Raw genomic sequence first — 20,606 nt, forward strand, 5'->3', positions numbered from 1 at the left:
AGAACGTTTCCGCCTTAATGGAATTTTCGTTTAGAAGAGACTTCCTTTAAACGATAACTTTCACAGGCTAATCTGGGACGACACTTTACGCACATACATTAAGCCCCGTTTTTCAAGAGTGACTATTATTTTGGGATACACTCATGTTATATTCAAGTCAGCTAAATCTTATCTAAATTCGAATTGTTTTTAATGCGCCCGCATCAGTCCATGTTGACCTGCATCCGATTATTCCAAAAGAAGAGGGGGTTTCGCTCATAGTTGGTGTATATATTCAACGGCAAAAACCGTATATAATTCGTATTTGAATTATCATAATCAACATTAAATAACAAAATCTGAGACAATTTCGTATTATTGAAATAGTTATAGAATTGAATGCGTTATGCAGAACGACACAATATATACGGACAACATATTTTATTATCGTTCTCTTATACTCGTAGCCAGGGGGAGGGGGTGCGTTGGGTGCGTTCGCACGCAATTTGTTTTGACGAGTGAAAAAAAAAAGTACTATAAGACGAACCCAACTTTATTCGACGCGAAAACGATAATTGATCTTTTACCGGAATCCAGTGAGTCTTCGTATTCAAGCGTTGCAATAATGTTGAATTCAATATGCTACCGACAGGGCATAGAGTACATTTTATAATATTATTAACGGAATGTTATTCCAGCTTCCGAAAATGACGTAAATCAAAAGAATTACGTCGACTATTGCCGAAGAACAGAACAGAACAGAATTCTTTATTTGTACATAAAGGCCTCCGGCCCAAAATACATGTCATTAATACAGTTGTAAGAGTTTAAGTTGTGTCAAACTTCAATGTTCATGAGATATCAATAACATCAAGTGGTACACATAAAGAGAGATTTTCCTAACAATATCAGCATCCTGAGAAGACATCAGTACATAGAAATCTTGAGGATCAGTACCATGTGTATACCAGTTAAACAAATATGAATTTCTAACATCATCATATTTATGACATTTAAAAAAGGCATGAAATTCACAATCAATAACTAACGTGTTTAAATTTTGTAGGCAATAACTACATATACGGTTTTCTTTCAATATACCACTATGTCTACCGAGTTCAATATTTAATTTATGATTTGATAATCTAAATCTGGACATGGCTGCACGGTATTTGAAATAAATATCTAATGACAAGTATTTCTCAACATTTAAAAGACTTTTAAAGTGCCTAAAGTGATAACATCTACTCGAATTTTCAACAGAAGCGTGCCAGTCTTGCGTACAGCAGTCGATAACACGCTGTCTAAATATTCTAATAAAGCTATTTATGTTTCCGACATCTTGACTTATCCATATGAACCCAAAGCCGTATTTGTATAAGAGAGTTTTAACATTGGTTACCCAACATTTTCTGCCTGCATCGTCAAGCGATTTTAACATATTGTAACATTGTTTTGGATATCTGTGTGATGGCATGGTTAATAAAGTACACCAGTATCGAATATAATTGATAAAGTATGTCGTACATAAAGGTAATCTACCACAGTCCCCTAGAACCATACACGTGTTTGTGGTTTTTGCAACATGTAATATATTTTTGCAATATTTGTTTTGAACAGTTTCAATAGTATCAACGTATTCATAGTCCCAAATTTGGGACGCATAACAAAGAATTGGCTTTACCATAGAGTCAAAAATTTTTAATGAGTCTGGAGTTGAGAAATAGCCAAAAGGTTTTTGAAATGTTTTGATCGAAAATAGAGCTCTTTGAGCTTGTGATACTAGTTTTGAGTGGGCAGACGACCATGAGAGACCTGATGTTAGCAATAAACCTAAATATTTATAAACAGAAGATACTTTGATTGTATTTCCACGATAAAACCAGTGTTCGTATTTGCGCAGAGCACCTCCATTTCGAAAAACGGTTATCTCAGTTTTGTCCAAATTAATTTCCATACCAGATTCATAACAAAATTGGTCAATAATATTAATTTGCTGTTGAAGTTTTGCAGCAGTTTCAGCACATCCGGCCACATCGTCTGCAAACATCAAACAAAGAATGTCTGGGATATCGTCAGTAATAAATATACCAGTACTACACCTGTTGCGTAAAAGGGCAGATAATTCATCAATGATGGTCGGACTTGATTTGTCACCTTGACGCGTTCCGATGTTACACGGGAAAAAATCAGTGATATGGTTTTGAATTTTGATACATGACTTGAGATTTGCATAGAGGGCTTTAAGGATTCGAAGAAAGTTACCATGCACGCCTTTCTTCTCTAAGGAGATAAATAACTTGCTATGATCGATTTTATCAAATGCCTTACGAAAATCCACGTAGATGCAGTAGAAACGACCACCTCTCTTAGAAAGGTATTTTTGTACCATTGCATGTAAACAGAAAATATTATCGACAGTTGAATAGCCCTTTCGAAAACCAGATTGTGATTCATCTATCTTGTTGTTATCTTCAGCCCAATTTGACAATCGATTATTTGTAATGCCAGAAAATATTTTGTATAATGTGGTAGAAATAGATATACCTCTGTAATTGCCAGGAATGTATGTCGGACCAGATTTGTGAATAGGAGTTATGACACTAGAACCCCAGGATAAAGGGATACTACCGGTTTCTACTATCTGATTAAATAGAAGTATCAAGATAGGAGATATGTCATCCGTGGTATATTTGAAAAATTCTGCTGGTATACCATCAATACCGCTACTTTCCCCAAAAGATAAGGTAGAAATAGACCTTTGAATCTCCTCAATTGTGATTGGTTCATGTAAGACAATGGCTGTAGGATCAGCGAGGTTATGTGAATTATCAGTACATGGGTCTACATTAGTAGCATTTTCATCATACAAAAGTCTGGAAAAGTACTGATACCATTCAGACGGTGAAATACTATCATCTACAGTCGTAATTGTTTTACCTTTTTTAAGAACTTTCCAGAAGGAGCAGGGATCGTTTCTGGTGTCAAATAATAATTTTCTGTTGGATTCCTTAAATTTATTTACCGAGGATCGGCAATAATTTTTGAAATCATTTCGCTTATCTTTATATGTCCGTAGGTCAAGAGGAGAATTTGTTTCTCGAAATTTTCGTAATGCTTTATAATTTGTCTGTTTGAGGGTATCACATATCGAATTCCACCACGGGGGCTTGGAAAATGTGTATTTACTAAAAGGTTTGACCAGCATACACTGAGCTGCGTTATAGTACAAAGAGGTTATGGTTTCAACTGCTGAATTAACACCCTGAGAAATGCATTCTCGCAGTAAGTCATATATGGTTGGCAGTGTTTAAAATCATCCTTAAATTGTGTAAGTTTATCCTGTTTCCATTTAAATCTTTTAATAGGTAAAAGATTCCCTGTTATAATATTAACAGGTGTTGGGTTAGGTAGTTGGTTAAGCTTAAGCAAACATGAGATTGGGAAATGGTCAGATTCATCTCGATCGATCACACAAAAATCCTTTATGTAATAAAATAAACCGGAAGACGCTAACATGTAATCCACCACACTGGCGCCATCATTTGAGATACAGGTAAAATTACCATCAATATCACTAGAAAATCGCCCATTTAGAAAGTGAACATCAAAAATACAACATAGGTTGACTAAAGACTTGCCAAAATTATTTGCGCGGAGATTATCTCTGTTAGAACGAGGTAAATCAAAATAGCTACCTTCGTATTCAACGTTACCAAAAATATGAAACAATGTATCATCAGGTATAAAATCTAGGTAATCTTTACATCTGCTATTCATATCTCCTGCAATAAAAAGTGGAGTGTCAAAATATTCTGTTCTAATACATTCTAAGTGTGAGAGCATATTTATAATACCATCCTTTTGTTCCTTACTATTGTAATAGCATGATCCTTCTGGTGAAATATAGGTAAAATACATAATAATATCTTCACACTTAAAAAAGGATGAAAATTCACATTATAAAACAATGCAATTATCAAATGTATCAAATATACGGCGAAAATTGATCCGTTTCGCAAGAAAGCTTTTAATGTACACGCTCATACCTCCACTATTCCTTATAGATGTGTTTTTCATATTTCTTACAAAATCAAAGTGAATGTAAGACTCTAAAAATTCGTTAAATTCTCCGTTAAATTTACTCCATGTTTCATTTAGTGCAATTATATTATAATTGTAGAGAAATGCTTTCACTTCACAATTGTCAACAAACTTGTGTAAACCGTTTACGTTCCACGAGAGGATATTTATATCTTCAAAGGGCGTGCTATTCTGTAAATAGCCTCGGCCTAATCCCTATGTGTCAATGTCGCTGTCACTTTCCACGTGTTCTTGAGAGGCGCTGAATAGTGGGGGTCTACGTCGTTGTTCCCGTGAATGTCATTATCCAATCGTCTGCTTCTGTCATGTGTATTCCCACGATCGCTAGACTGAGTTGTAGTACGGCGTTGACCAATGTTTACTATCTGCTGTGTAAACTCATCATATTTGTACATGCAATTGTTTATGATTAGTTTATCGTAGCGTATCGACGAATAATTGCCTTTTCTGCGTTCTTGAATCATGCGATCACCTAGTATTTTCCGGTGCCTACGGATACGTTCCGAATAGTCTTGTTGCACAGAAAAGTCAATTCTTGATTTTAATACATCATTTGCTTTTGAGATGATCATTTGGCAATCTTTATAGCGAACAAACTGCGCAATTATAGTAGATTTCTGATCGTCCCTGGATTTAATTCGGTGTGCTCTGTCGATTTCAATTTGTTCCGCTTGATCGCCCAATTGTAATTCAGATTGGAGAAATGACCTTAGTTTGTTCTCTGTCAAAGACCAATCTTCAATAACACTGCCAGGAATTCCATTAAAACGACGATTATTTCGACGAGAGTTGTTTTCGTACTGTTCTAGTTTAATTTCCAATTTCGCAACATGTTCACGAAGTGATGTATTTTCTTGCCTAAGGAAGTCACAGTCAGTTTTAATATTGTTAATACTGGACAGGAGTGAGTCAAATTTAGAGTCAAATTTAGAGTTCATTGAGTTTATTTCAGCGGAAATATTGTTGTTTTGCATTAATAAGTCCTGCTTCATAGAACGAAGGTATTCAAAAAGGTTATCATTACCGTTGTTACTTCCGGTTCCTTCGTTACTCTGATGGTCAATGATCGTGGTATTTCGTGCATGCGACGTCAATGGGGTATATGGTTGCTGACCTGAGACTGACTGGTGCGTGCTCGTAGCGGTTGCATAGGACGCAATGCTTCTTTGACCTTGCCTTGTAGTCGGCCCTTGTGAGGGTGGGGGTTGGGCTGGGAGGGCATTGGTGTTCCTGTCGTAGTCCCGGTAAGGGCTCTGAGTAGCATGGTCCACAGTCGAATTATTTCTGGTCGAGGTAGCTCTGCGTGGTCCATCCGCAGCTTGTTTTGGAGGGCCTGGGTTTGACTCGATATCTCCACAGGTGACCAATATGGCCGCCAGTAATGTAGCTATTTTAACTGTTAACTTCAGCTCATTACTAAACTTCACTACAAGCACTTAGTTTACACTTATTCGGTTGAGAGAAACATCCTATTTTACATCGCCACTGAAGACTAATGCGTCACTGGTTAATAATTTTGCATTATACCACGATTTATAACATTTTCGACAGACTGCGTTGTCTTTTTGTCATATCCCCGTACAACCATTTTTGTATCGCCGTTTAAAGGGTTTTCAGACAAAAAATATCAGCTATGCTCAAGACAGGATAATTGTTTCGTGTTGTATGGCAAGAAAACAAATCATTTCTACAAAGCAATGTATCTTTTTTGTAGTTAACCAACACATAATGGCATCTGTTCTGCTCCACATACAGACATGCCCACAATGTTTTAATCATGTCAAAATTTACACTAGGAAATATGCCATACTCTTAAAGAGTTGTTATAATAAATTAAAATCGTTATAACATATATGATCAGGTGGACGTTAACGTTTAATGTTCATGCACTCTGACGGATCTTGAACATATGGGCAAATAAGTCAATCTTTTGTCTTCAACGCTCTGGTATACATATATAAGGACTTTGAGACCATAGGGCCAGTAGTGTGTGGTTATAGGGTCTCTATGGAGCCTTAATTGTTAAATTCTGAAATTCGTTTAGAAATATATAAATATTTAAAAAAAAATAAAATACAATTTACCAGTTATTACATTTTAAATTCTGTTTGATGCAGATTAGAGAAGAACCAGTTTTGTTAATCAGTGTTTGTTGTACAATATACTATTAGCACGTTTAGAGCAATGCTAGGCCTCCGGTACTATCAGTAGCAGCAGACAAACAGTTGTTTTGAAAAAAAAGTCAAATATTTCCTTTAAATTTGCTTGATTTAGGATAGGTAGAATTTTGGAATGGTCATATACACAATTTTTTTCAAGATTCAAATAAATAATTATATTGTATACCGTTCTTATTGTTGATTTTATATTATATCAATGTGTTGTTGCATATGTAAACAAAGTGTGTGCGCGCATACTAGCTTCGGGTATACAATAATGTGTTTCCGTGCCTAATCGAAAAAGGTGCTTATTGAAAAATGGCAGTGGGGAATACATGTATGTTATATCATATTCATGTCGATCAGTCACTGAGTATAGTCAATAACATTGAATTTTCATATAAAAATGCTCTATAACTTAAGTCTCTTAATACAGATAAAAAGCCACTAGAATGCAGGATTTTACTTTTTTTTTCAAAATTTTCTAGGGGGAGGACCTCCAAACCCCCCGATTGCAGGAGTTGGACACCCCCTCCCCCACGACCCGCTTCGAAACTTTGTTGCTCAATAACATTCGTTGATGGAAAAATTCGCACCCCCTTTTCAAAGCTATGACTACGGGCCTGGTTTCTTTGCGTCTGATCATACAGAAAATGGAAAAAAACAATATATCTTTTTTATTTCGCTCGCTAGCTCAATTTTAAGGCCTAATTTAAAGCCATTATTTGTGGCTTTGCCTTTATATCTTAATTCGATCTTAAATAAGAAAAAGCAAGGCTGGTTTATTCTTTATTAGCGTAATCTAAGATCGTTACAAGTAGCACAGGTGTTCTTTATGCTGCAGATTTAGACACTAGAACCGTGAGGACGGATTTATTTAATTAACGTAAATAAAGATTTTACGCAGCCTAGCGAACGGAGCGGGCGAAGAGAACAGCATATTTATATTTTATCATATTTATGTATGTGTGTGCCACGTTGGCCCCTATAAGATCCGCTGGTGAAATGTGTAGCCCCTATAAGATCCGCAAGTGGAATTTGCCACTCCAGTATTTATTGTTTGAACTTCTCCGGACTACAATATATTTTCAAAACATTCATATGTGTGAAGCGTCAATAGAGATTATCGACCTGATATAACAATGGTATCAGTATGATAAAAAATAATCTGCCGTAAAATGCATCGCTCAAACGATTAAATACTATACATAGGCTTTGACATTGGAGTTCATTAAACACATTGTCAGTGTGAGGTTGATAAGAGTGCGTTACAATATTAGACGTTTAATCACGAACATCAGTTAAACTTATCCGACGCATGACAGTTGGCTGTATAGACGATAATTGTTATTTATTTGTGTGCACGATATTGCGTTGCGTGCGCTCTCGAAAGATTATACGCGTGCACGCGATATCTATAACGTAATATCGTAATGCATAGTAACGTAGTATCGCGCGTGCAAGTAAAATGTCGGCGTGACGTGCGCACGTTATATATATCGCCTGTTAATGGAATAGGTAATGGGCATAAAAAAGGTATCAATCAAGCTTTTGCTAGCACAAGAAACACTTATCGCTTGCGTTCGTAAAAGCCACCTCGTGCGCAGAAGATAAATATCGCGAGCGCATCTAATAGCTTTTGTGTGCGCATGTAATACATACCGATTAATAATATATACACATGAAATATAAATAATACTCATTAATTCCAGCATAAGGTAATGTTACACTGTCGTTGGTATTAAAGTTGACCATACCTAGATACTTCAACAATTCAATTACAACTGAAAATAAAGTAAGATAATATTTAATTAAGGTATATTTAGTGCAATATTTAATATATAGTTCATGCTATTGAGGACTTTTTCAAGCGACAGAACAAGCTAATTTTTAAATAAATACGAATTACTTAAGATACACATATATAAGTGCAGCCAAAAGTATATTATTATTTTAAATATTCTACTGAACCACCCGACATTTAGGGTTAAATGTCAATAATTTAACAAACAGATCAATAACGTTTGTGTTAGAAATATTGCTGTTTAAGTGTCTTTTTTAAATAATTACCTAGCATGACAGTTTATAATGGCTCCATAACATAGTTATACTTTATTTTTTAATTAGCAAATTGCAAAACCTGTATTCTTGGTCAACGATTGATGTGTTGAGATTTTATCGACAAAATGTTGTTTTCGGCAATATCAAAATATGCGCAATTTTGGACTCAATTTTCGTAATATACAGAGTTAAGTCTTTCAACTAAAATAAAAATACAAACGCACAAGTTAGCTCTGTATATATATATATATATATATATATATATATATATATATATATATATATATATATATATATATATATATATATATATATATATATATAGTTCATAGAGTTTAATGAAGTTAACTCTATATTTATGTTGAAGGGTAGCACAATAACAAAAATATTTGCAAATAATATATTATCGGCGTTTTTACGTTTTTTCCATATGTTACATTATACTTTATATTTGAGGTTTGCAATGCTATAGCCTCTAAATGAAACCACAATGTATTTGAACAAACAAAATGTATGTATGGACACTGGCCCACAGTCACAGTTTAACTCGGAGGTAAGCGACTTTATTATGAGACAATGGCAATTGGCGGTATACTGTGAACTGGAGGTAAGCCCTGAAAACGAAGGGCGAATGACAGTGAACCGTGATTCGCGTAAGTTCTGTCTTCACGTGTATAATAGTGTAATCTTTGAATGGCTGCCGAACGAAACGGCTAAACATGATTGGACAAGTTGCTTGTTACAAATATTGAAAGCCGTTGTCATATAAACGATCGAATTCGTGATTGGTTGTTTGACATGGCGTGCAACACATGTTTACATTTTTGTAAGGTCAACTTTGATGTTTTCAGAACAGGCGCTTGTGTAATTGTTATCAAATAAAAAACATATAATTATAAATTCTAATGTTGTTATAGGAAACCTAGAGTCTAGGACTGAGAGTCTAGGCGCTAATTTGTAAGTACAACCATGAACAAGGTAGTACGTTAAGCTAGTTTGTATTTATTTAAGTAATAAAAAAACCTGGCAAAGTGTTCACATCAAACCCGGACTATGTTCAAAGCATGACAATGTTATCTTTGGTAAGCAGATGTGTTAGTGTTAAGTGAGGAAACAGAGACGTGGTCCGATTGCTCATGAACAGAATGGTAAATCAGGGTATCGATTCCTGTACCTCTCACATGCTAAGCGAGCGCTCTACCACTTGAGCTAATTCCCCTTAATATATAAATCTAGCACTACCTTTGCTCACTGTTAATGTCTCAAATTCAAACGTAGATGGATAAACTTAAGTTGTTTTTACCATGGCAGTAAATCGCAAATCCTTAAGTGAACATAGTAACAACAGCAGAGTGGCGCAGCGGAAGCGTGCTGGTCCCATAACCCAGAGGTCCGAGGATCGAAACCTCGCTCTGCTAGATATTTTGTTTTGAAGTTTTTCAAAGTCTTCTAAGTACAAAACTCCGTTCCAATCAGTTCTAATTTTGACTGTTTATAGATAGAACCAGCAAAATCATGATTCGAATGAAATTCTGCACGAAAGTGTTACATAAAACACGGTGTTTTACTAACGGTTTAAAAGAATGGAGAATCAGGTTATCGATCCCTGTACCTCTCACATGCTAAGCGAGCGCTCTACCACTTGAGCTAATTTCCCTTATGAGATATTTATAGTGGTGCTTTTGCAAACGTAGCTGAATAAAGTTTAGCTGTTTTTTCCATGGCAGTAAATAGCAAATTCTTCAGTATACATCGTAACAACATCAGTGTAGCACAGTGTAAGCGTGCTGGGTACATAACTCAGATTATGACCTTCAACCGCTGCTTCCATAACATTCAATCTCTAAATAAAACGACAATGTATTTGAACAACCCAATTGTGTGTATGGACACTGACCCAAAGTCACAGTTTAACTCGGAGGTAAGCGACTTTATTATGAGACATTGACAATTGGCGGTATATTGTGAAATGGAGGGTAGCCTTGATAACGAAGGGCGAATGACAGTGAACCGTGATTCGCGTAAGTTCTGTCTTCACGAGTATAATAGTGTAATCTTTGAATGGCTACCGGCCTACTAAAGTCTGAAACATCGAAACGGCTAAACATGATTGGACAAGTGGCCGTTTCATCATAGCTATGCAGATCGGAGGTGCTTGCTTGTTACAAATATTGAAAGCCGTTGTCATATAAACGATCGAAATCGTGACTGGTTGTTCGACATGGCGTGCAACACATATTTGCATTTTTTGTAAGGTCAACTTTGAGGTTTTCAGAACAGGCGCTTGTTAAATTGTTATCAAATAAGAAAACGTATAATTATAAATTCTAATGTTGTTATAGGAAACCTAGAGTCTAGGACTGAGAGTCTAGGCGCTAATTTGTAAGTACAACCATGAACAAGGTAGTACGTTAAGCTAGTTTGTATTTATTTAAGTGAAAAAAAGAGAAAACCTGGCAAAGTGTTCACATCAAACCCGGACCATGTTCAAAGCATGACAATGTTATCTTTGGTAAGCAGATGTGTAAGTGTTTAGTGAGGAAACAGAGACGTGGTCCGATTGCTGATGAACAGAATGGTAAATCAGGGTATCGATTCCTGTACCTCTCACATGCTAAGCGAGCGCTCTACCACTTGAGCTAATTCCCCTCAATAGATAACTCTAGCACTACCTTTGCTCACTGTTTATGTCTCAAATTGAAACGTAGATGGATGCAATTAAGTTGTTTGTTCCATGGCAGTAAATCGCAAATCCTTAAGAAAACATAGTAACAACAGAAGAGTACCGCAGTGGAAGCGTGCTTGGCCCATAACCCAGAGGTCCGAGGATCGAAACCTCGCTCTGCTAGATATTTTGTTTTGAAGTTTTTCAAAGTCTTCTATGTACAGGACTCCGTTCCAATCAGTTCTAATTTTGACTGTTTTTAGATAGAACAAGCAAAATCATGATTCGAATGAAATTCTGCACGAAAATGTTAAATAAAACATGGTGTTTGACCAGCGGTTTAAAAGAATGGAGAATCAGGGTATCGATCCATGTACCGCTCACATGCTAAGCGAGCGCTTTACCACTTGAGCTCATTTCCCTCAATAGATAATTATAGTGCTACTTTTGCACACTGTTTATGACTCAAATGCCAACGTAGCTGAATAAAATGTAGCTGTTTTTTTTCCATGGCAGTAAAGAGCAAATTCTTCAGTATACATCGTAACAACATCAGAGTGGCACAGTGGAAGCGTGATGGGCCTATAACTCAGATTATGATCTTCAACCGCTGCTTCCATAACATTTAATCTCTTGATTAAACGACAATGTATTTGAACAAACCAATTGTGTGTATGGACACTGGCCCAAAGTCACAGTTTGTCTCGGAGGTAAGCGACTTTATTATGAGACATTGACAATTGGTGGTATACTGTGAACTAGAGGTTAGCCTTGAAAACGAAGGGCGAATGGCAGTGAACCGTGATTCGCGTAGTTCTGTCTTCACGAGTATAATAGTGTAAGCTTTGAATGGCTACCGGCCTATTAAAGTCTGAAACATCGAAACGGCTAAACATGATTGGACAAGTGGCCGTTTTATCATAGCTATTCAGATCGGAGGTGCTTGCTTGTTACAAATATTGAAAGCCGTTGTCATATAAACGATCGAATTCGTGACTGGTTGTTCGACATGGCGTGCAACACATGTTTACATTTTTTGTAAGGTCAATTTTGAGTTTTTCAGAACAGGCGCTTGTTAAATTGTTATCAAATAAGAAAACATATATTTATTAATTCTAATCATGTGATAGGAAACCTAGAGTCTAGGACTGAGAGTCTAGGTGCTAATTTGTAAGTTCAATCATGAACAAGGTAGTTGGTTAGGCTAGTTTGTATTCATTTAAGTAAAAAAGAAAACCTGGCAAAGTGTAATAATAAGTGACAATGTTATCTTTGGTAAGCAGATGTGTAAGTGTTAAGTGAGGAAACAGAGACGTGGTCCGATTGCTGATGAAAAGATTGGAGAATCAGGGTATCGATCCCTGTACCTCTCACATGCTAAGCGAGCGCTCTACCACTTGAGCTAATTCCCCTCAATAGATAATTCTGGCACTACCTTTGCTCACTATTAATGTCTCAAATTCAAACGTAGATAGATACACATAAAATGTTTTTTCCATGGCAGTAAAACGCAAATCCTTAAATAAACATAGTAACAACAGCAGAGTGGCGCAGTGGAAGCGTGCTGGGCCCATAACCCAGAGGTCCGAGGATCGAAACCTCGCTCTGCTATATATTTTGTTTTGAAGTTTTTCAAAGTCTTCTAAGTACAAGACTCCGTTCCAATCAGTTCTAATTTTGACTGTTAATAGATAGAACCAGCAAAATCATGATTCGAATGAAATTCTGCACGAAAGTGTTACATAAACATGGTGTTTCTCTAGCGGTTTAAAAGAATGGAGAATCAATGTATCGATCCCTGTACCTCTCACATGCTAAGCGACCGCTCTACCACTTGAGCTAATTCCCCTAATGAGATAATTATAGTGCTGATTTTGCACACTGTTTATGACTCAAATGCAAACGTAGCTGAATAACATTTAGCTGTTTTTTTCCATGGCAGTAAAGAGCAAATTCTTCAGTATACATCGTAACAACATCAGAGTGGCACAGTGGAAGCTTGCTGGGCCCATAACTCAGAATATGACCTTCAACCGCTGCTTCCATAACATTTAATCTCTAAATAAAACGACAATGTATTTGAACAACCCAATTGTGTGTATGGACACGTGCCCACAGTCACAGTTTAACTCGGAGGTAATTGACTTTATTATGAGACATTGACAATTGGCGGTATATTGTGGACTGGAGGTTAGCCTTGATAACGAAGGGCGAATGACAGTAAACCGTGATTCGCGTAAGTTCTGTCTTCACGTGTATAAATGTGTAATCTTTGAATGGCTACCGGCCTACTAAAGTCTGAAACATCGAAACGGCTTAACATTATTGGACAAGTGGCCGTTTTATCATAGCTATGCAGATCGGAGGTGCTTGCTTGTTACAAATATTGAAAGCCGTTGTCATATAAACGATCGAATACGTGACTGGTTGTTCGACATGGCGTGCAACACATGTTTACATTTTTTTGTAAGTTCAACTTTGAGGTTTTCAGAACTGGCGCTTGTTAAATTGTTATCAAATAAGAAAACGTATAATTATAAATTCTAATCTTGTTATAGGAAACCTACAGTCTAGGACTGAGAGTCTATGCGCTGATTTGTAAGTACAACCATGAACAAGGTAGTACGTTAAGCTAGTTTGTATTTATTTAAGTAAAAATAAGAAAACCTGGAAAAGTGTTAACATCAAACCCGGACCATGTTCAGAGCATGACAATGTTATCTTTGGTAAGCAAATGTGTAAGTGTTTAGTGAGGAAACAGAGACGTGGTCCGATTGCTAATGAAAAGAATGGAGAATCAGGGTATCGATCCCTGTACCTCTCACATGCTAAGCGAGCGCTCTACCACTTGAGCTAATTCCCCTCAATAGATAATTCTAGCATTACCTTTGCTCACTGTTTATGTCTCAAATTCAAACGTAGATGGATACACTTATGTTGATTTTTTACATGGCAGTAAATCGCAAATCCTTTAGAAAACATAGTAACAACAGCAGAGTGGCGCAGTAGAAGCGTGCTGGGCCCATAACCCAGAGGTCCGAGGATCGAAACCTTGCTGTGCTAGATATTTTGTTTTGACTCAAATGCAAACGTAGCTGAATAACATTATGCTGTTTTTTTCCATGGCAGTAAATATCAAATTCTTCAGTATACATCGTAACAACTTCTTATTGGCACAGTGGAAGCAAGCTGGGCCTATAACTCAGATTATGACCTTCAACCGCTGTTTCCATAACATTCAATCTCTAAATATAACTACAATGTATTTGAACAAACAAATTGTGTGTATGGACACTGGCCCAAAGTCACTTTTTAACTCGGAGGTAAGCGACTTTATTATGAGACATTGACAATTGGTGGTATACTGTGAACTGGAGGGTAGACTTGATAACGAAGGGCGAATGACAGTGAACCGTCATTCGCGTAAGTTCTGTCTTCACGTGTATAATAGTGTAATCTTTGAATGGCTACCGGCCTACTAAAGTCTGAAACATCGAAACGGCTAAGCATGATTGGACAAGTGGCCGTTTTATCATAGCTATGCAGATCGGAGGTGCTTGCTTGTTACAAATATTGAAAGCCGTTGTCATATAAACGATCGAATTCGTGACTGGTTGTTCGACATGGCGTGCAACACATGTTTGCATTTTTGTAAGGTCAACTTTGAGGTTTTCAGAACAGGCGCATGTTAAATTGTTATCAAACAAGAAAAAATATATTCATAAATTCTAATCTTGTTATAGGAAACCTAGAGTCTAGGACTGAGAGTCTAGGTGCTTATTTGTAAGTACAACCATGAACAAGGTAGTACGTTAAGCTAGTTTGTATTTATTTAAGTGAAAAAGAAAACCTGGCAAAGTGTTCACATCAAACCCGGACCATGTTAAAAGCATGACAATGTTATCTTTGGTAAGCAGATGTGTTAATGTTTAGTGAGGTAACAGAGACGTGGTCCGTGTGCTGATGAAAATAATGGAGAATCAGGGTATCGATACCTGTACCTCTCACATGCTTAGCGAGCGCTCTACCACTTGAACTAATTCCCCTCAATAGATACTTCTAGCATTACCTTTGCTCACTGTTATTGTCTCAAATTCAAGTTGTTTTTTCCATGGCAGTAAATCGCAAATCCTTAAGTGAACATAGTAACAACAGCAGAGTGGCGCAGTGGAAGCGTGCTGGGCCCATAACCCAGAGGTCCGAGGATCGAAACCGCGCTCTGCTAGATATTTTGTTATGAAGTTTTTCATGGTCTTCTAAGTACAAGACTCCGTTCCAATCAGTTCTAATTTTGACTGTTTAAAGATAGAACAAGCAAAATCATGATCCGAATGAAATTCTGCACGAAAGTGTAAAATAAAACATGGTTTTTGACTAGCAGTTTACAAGAATGGAGAATCAGGGTATCGATCCCTGTACCTCTCACATGCTAAGCGAGCGCTCAACCACTTAAGCTAATTCCCCTACTGAGATAATTTTATAGCTGCTTTTGCACCCTGTTTATGACTCAAATGCAAATAAGAAAACATATAATTATAAATTCTAATCTTGTTATAGGAAACCTAGAGTCTAGGACTGAGAGTCTAGGCGCTAATTTTTAAGTACAACCATGAACAAGGTAGTACGTAAAGCTAGTTTGTAATTATTTAAGGAAAAAAGAAAACCTGGCAAAGTGTTAACATCAAACCCGGACTATGTTCAAAGTATGACAATGCTATCTTTGGTAATCAGATGTGTTAGTGTTTAGCGAGGAAACAGAGACATGGTCCGATTGCTAATGAAAAGAATGGAGAATCAGGGTATCGATCCCTGTACCTCTCACATGCTAAGCGAGCGCTCTACCACTTGAGCTAATTCCCCTCAATAGATAAGTCCAGCACTACCTTTGCTCACTGTTTATGTCACGAATTCAATAGTAGATGGATACACTAAAGTTGTTTTTTTTTCATGGCAGTAAATCGCAAATCTTTATGTAAACATAGTAACAACAGCAGAGTGGCGCAGTGGAAGCGTGCTGGGCCCATAACCCAGAGGTCCGAGGATCGAAACCTCGCTCTGCTAGATATTTTGTTTTGAAGTTTTTTTTAAGTCTTCTAAGTAGAAGACTCCGTTCCAATTAGTTCTAATTTTGACTGTTTATAGATAGAACAAGCAAAATCATGATTCGAATGAAATTCCGCACAAAAGTGTTACATAAAACATGGTGTTTGACTAGCGGTTTAAAAGAATGGAGAATCAGGGTATCGATCCCTGTACGTCTCACATGCTAAGTGAGCGCTCTACCACTTGAGCTAATTCCCATAATGGGATAATTATTGTGCTGCTTTTGCACACTGTTTATGACTCAAATGAAAACGTAGCTGAATAAAATTTAGCTGGGTTTTTCATGGCAGTAAATAGCAAATTCTTCAGTATACATCGTAACAACATTAGAGTGGCACAGTGGAAGCGTGCTGGGCCCATAACCCAGATAATGACCTTCAACCGCTTAAGGTCGCCGTGGTGTAATGGATATGGTGTCCGCCTTGCGACCGGGAGGTCACGGGTTCGATCCCCACCGTGGGAGCGTTCTTTAGATCTCCCCCAAAGACACCAAGTACTGGTTCTAGGCCCAGGAAACGGACTCGAGAGCGTTTATATAAGCCTAAGGCTTTCGACGCAATCGAGCTAAAATAAATAGGTTTAAACTAAACTAACCGCTTATTCCATAACATTCAATCTCTAAATAAAACGACAATGTATTTGAACAAACAAATTGTGTGTATGGACACTGGCCCAAAGTCACTTTTTAACTCGGAGGTAAGCGACTTTATTATGAGACATTGACAATTGGTGGTATACTGTGAACTGGAGGGTAGACTTGATAACGAAGGGCGAATGACAGTGAACCGTCATTCGCGTAAGTTCTGTCTTCACGTGTATAATAGTGTAATCTTTGAATGGCTACCGGCCTACTAAAGTCTGAAACATCGAAACGGCTAAGCATGATTGGACAAGTGGCCGTTTTATCATAGCTATGCAGATCGGAGGTGCTTGCTTGTTACAAATATTGAAAGCCGTTGTCATATAAACGATCGAATTCGTGACTGGTTGTTCGACATGGCGTGCAACACATGTTTGCATTTTTGTAAGGTCAACTTTGAGGTTTTCAGAACAGGCGCATGTTAAATTGTTATCAAACAAGAAAAAATATATTCACAAATTCTAATCTTGTTATAGGAAACCTAGAGTCTAGGACTGAGAGTCTAGGTGCTTATTTGTAAGTACAACCATGAACAAGGTAGTACGTTAAGCTAGTTTGTATTTATTTAAGTGAAAAAGAAAACCTGGCAAAGTGTTCACATCAAACCCGGACCATGTTAAAAGCATGACAATGTTATCTTTGGTAAGCAGATGTGTTAATGTTTAGTGAGGTAACAGAGACGTGGTCCGTGTGCTGATGAAAATAATGGAGAATCAGGGTATCGATACCTGTACCTCTCACATGCTTAGCGAGCGCTCTACCACTTGAACTAATTCCCCTCAATAGATACTTCTAGCATTACCTTTGCTCACTGTTATTGTCTCAAATTCAAACGTAGATGGATACACTTAAGTTGTTTTTTCCATGGCAGTAAATCGCAAATCCTTAAGTGAACATAGTAACAACAGCAGAGTGGCGCAGTGGAAGCGTGCTGGGCCCATAACCCAGAGGTCCGAGGATCGAAACCTCGCTCTGCTAGATATTTTGTTATGAAGTTTTTCATGGTCTTCTAAGTACAAGACTCCGTTCCAATCAGTTCTAATTTTGACTGTTTAAAGATAGAACAAGCAAAATCATGATCCGAATGAAATTCTGCACGAAAGTGTAAAATAAAACATGGTTTTTGACTAGCAGTTTACAAGAATGGAGAATCAGGGTATCGATCCCTGTACCTCTCACATGCTAAGCGAGCGCTCAACCACTTGAGCTAATTCCCCTACTGAGATAATTTTATAGCTGCTTTTGCACCCTGTTTATGACTCAAATGCAAACCTAGCTGAATAACATTATGCTGTTTTTTTTCCGTGGCAGTAAATAGCAAATTCTTCAGTATACATCGTAACAACTTCAGATTGGCACAGTGGAAGCAAGCTGGGCCCATAACTCAGATTATGACCTTCAACCGCTGTTTCCATAACATTCAATCTCTAAATAAAACCACAATGTATTTGAACAAACAAATTGTGTGTATGGACACTGGCCCAAAGTCACTTTTTAACTCGGAGGTAAGCGACTTTATTATGAGACATTGACAATTGGTGGTATACTGTGAACTGGAGGGTAGACTTGATAACGAAGGGCGAATGACGGTGAACCGTGATTCGCGTAAGTTCTGTCTTCACGTGTATAATAGTGTAATCTTTGAATGGCTGCCGTCTTATTAAAGTCTGAAACATCGAAACGGCTTAACATGATTAGACAAGTTGCCGTTTTATCATAGCTATGCATATCGGAGGTGCTTGCTTGTTACAAATATTGAAAGCCGTTGTCATATAAACGATCGAATTCGTGATTGGTTGTTCGACATGGCGTGCAACACATGCTTACATTTTTGTAAGGTCAACTTTGAGGTTTTCAGAATAGGCGCTTGTTAAATTGTTATCAAATAAGAAAACATATAATTATAAATTCTAATCTTGTTATAGGAAACCTAGAGTCTAGGACTGAGAGTCTAGGCGCTAATTTTTAAGTACAACCATGAACAAGGTAGTACGTAAAGCTAGTTTGTAATTATTTAAGGAAAAAAGAAAACCTGGCAAAGTGTTAACATCAAACCCGGACTATGTTCAAAGTATGACAATGCTATCTTTGGTAATCAGATGTGTTAGTGTTTAGCGAGGAAACAGAGACATGGTCCGATTGCTAATGAAAAGAATGGAGAATCAGGGTATCGATCCCTGTACCTCTCACATGCTAAGCGAGCGCTCTACCACTTGAGCTAATTCCCCTCAATAGATAAGTCCAGCACTACCTTTGCTCACTGTTTATGTCACGAATTCAATAGTAGATGGATACACTAAAGTTGTTTTTTTTTCATGGCAGTAAATCGCAAATCTTTATGTAAACATAGTAACAACAGCAGAGTGGCGCAGTGGAAGCGTGCTGGGCCCATAACCCAGAGGTCCGAGGATCGAAACCTCGCTCTGCTAGATATTTTGTTTTGAAGTTTTTTTTAAGTCTTCTAAGTACAAGACTCCGTTCCAATTAGTTCTAATTTTGACTGTTTATAGATAGAACAAGCAAAATCATGATTCGAATGAAATTCCGCACAAAAGTGTTACATAAAACACGGTGTTTGACTAGCGGTTTAAAAGAATGGAGAATCAGGGTATCGATCCCTGTACGTCTCACATGCTAAGTGAGCGCTCTACCACTTGAGCTAATTCCCATAATGGGATAATTATTGTGCTGCTTTTGCACACTGTTTATGACTCAAATGAAAACGTAGCTGAATAAAATTTAGCTGGGTTTTTCATGGCAGTAAATAGCAAATTCTTCAGTATACATCGTAACAACATTAGAGTGGCACAGTGGAAGCGTGCTGGGCCCATAACCCAGATTATGACCTTCAACCGCTTAAGGTCGCCGTGGTGTAATGGATATGGTGTCCGCCTTGCGACCGGGAGGTCACGGGTTCGATCCCCACCGTGGGAGCGTTCTTTAGATCTCCCCCAAAGACACCAAGTACTGGTTCTAGGCCCAGGAAACGGACTCGAGAGCGTTTATATAAGCCTAAGGCTTTCGACGCAATCGAGCTAAAATAAATAGGTTTAAACTAAACTAACCGCTTATTCCATAACATTCAATCTCTAAATAAAACGACAATGTATTTGAACAACCCAATTGTATGTATGGACACGTGCCCACAGTCACAGTTTAACTCGGGGGTAATTGACTTTATTATGAGACATTGACAATTGGCGGTATACTGTGAACTGGAGGGTAGACTTGATAACGAAGGGCGAATGACAGTAAACCGTGATTCGCGTAAGTTCTGTCTTCACGTGTATAATAGTGTAATTTTTGAATGTCTACCGGCCTACTAAAGTCTGAAACATCGAAACGGCTAAACATGATTGGACAAGTGGCCGTTTTATCATGCAGATCGGAGGTGCTTGCTTGTTACAATTAATGAAAGCCGTTGTCATATAAACGATCGAATTTGTGACTTGTTATTCGACATGGCGTGCAACACATGTTTACATTTTTTTGTAAGGTCAACTTTGAAGTTTTTAGAACAGGCGCATGTTAAATTGTTATCAAATAAGAAAACATATAATTATAAATTATAATCTTGTTATAGGAATCCTAGAGTTTAGGACTGAGAGTCTAGGCGCTAATTTGTTAATACAATCATGAATAAAATAGTACGTTTAGCTAAATTGTCTTTATTTAGGTAAAAAAGAAAACCTGGCAAAGTGTTCACATCAAACCCGGACCATGTTCAAAGCATGACAATGTTATCTTTGGTAAGCAGATGTGTTAGTGTTTAGTGAGGAAACAGAGACGTGATTTGATTGCTTATGAAAAGAAATGGTGAATCAGGATATCGATCCCTGTACCTCTCACATGCTAAGCGAGCGCTCTACCACTTAAGCTAATTCCCCTCAATAAA

The 20,606-nt window shown here is 37.4% G+C and overlaps 1 protein-coding gene and 9 non-coding genes across 10 annotated transcripts in view; 5 read left to right on the top strand and 5 right to left on the bottom strand.

Annotated features, from left to right (window-relative positions):
• Positions 1 to 3,751: 3,751 nt before the first annotated feature.
• LOC127844747 (uncharacterized) overlaps positions 3,752 to 20,606 on the bottom strand; it is a 30,722-nt gene continuing 13,867 nt past the window's right edge. The window contains exons 4-5 of the mRNA XM_052375207.1: positions 5,198 to 5,313; positions 3,752 to 3,764 (exon numbers count right to left, since the gene is read on the bottom strand). Of these exons, the coding sequence (XP_052231167.1) occupies positions 3,752 to 3,764; positions 5,198 to 5,313 (129 nt within the window). The remainder of the gene's footprint in view (positions 3,765 to 5,197; positions 5,314 to 20,606) is intronic.
• Positions 12,308 to 12,380, bottom strand: Trnaa-agc (transfer RNA alanine (anticodon AGC)). Its single transcript has one exon. It is a non-coding gene; the product is annotated as a tRNA-Ala (tRNA).
• On the top strand, positions 12,508 to 12,579 carry Trnam-cau (transfer RNA methionine (anticodon CAU)). The gene has a single exon. It is a non-coding gene; the product is annotated as a tRNA-Met (tRNA).
• On the bottom strand, positions 13,759 to 13,831 carry Trnaa-agc (transfer RNA alanine (anticodon AGC)). The gene has a single exon. It is a non-coding gene; the product is annotated as a tRNA-Ala (tRNA).
• On the top strand, positions 15,122 to 15,193 carry Trnam-cau (transfer RNA methionine (anticodon CAU)). The gene has a single exon. It is a non-coding gene; the product is annotated as a tRNA-Met (tRNA).
• On the bottom strand, positions 15,756 to 15,828 carry Trnaa-agc (transfer RNA alanine (anticodon AGC)). The gene has a single exon. It is a non-coding gene; the product is annotated as a tRNA-Ala (tRNA).
• On the top strand, positions 15,958 to 16,029 carry Trnam-cau (transfer RNA methionine (anticodon CAU)). Its single transcript has one exon. It is a non-coding gene; the product is annotated as a tRNA-Met (tRNA).
• Trnam-cau (transfer RNA methionine (anticodon CAU)) lies at positions 17,618 to 17,689 on the top strand. The gene has a single exon. It is a non-coding gene; the product is annotated as a tRNA-Met (tRNA).
• Positions 18,867 to 18,939, bottom strand: Trnaa-agc (transfer RNA alanine (anticodon AGC)). Its single transcript has one exon. It is a non-coding gene; the product is annotated as a tRNA-Ala (tRNA).
• Trnam-cau (transfer RNA methionine (anticodon CAU)) lies at positions 19,069 to 19,140 on the top strand. The gene has a single exon. It is a non-coding gene; the product is annotated as a tRNA-Met (tRNA).

The sequence above is a fragment of the Dreissena polymorpha genome, chromosome 9, assembly GCF_020536995.1.
Source record: "Dreissena polymorpha isolate Duluth1 chromosome 9, UMN_Dpol_1.0, whole genome shotgun sequence".
NCBI classification, from domain to species: Eukaryota; Metazoa; Mollusca; class Bivalvia; order Myida; family Dreissenidae; genus Dreissena; species Dreissena polymorpha.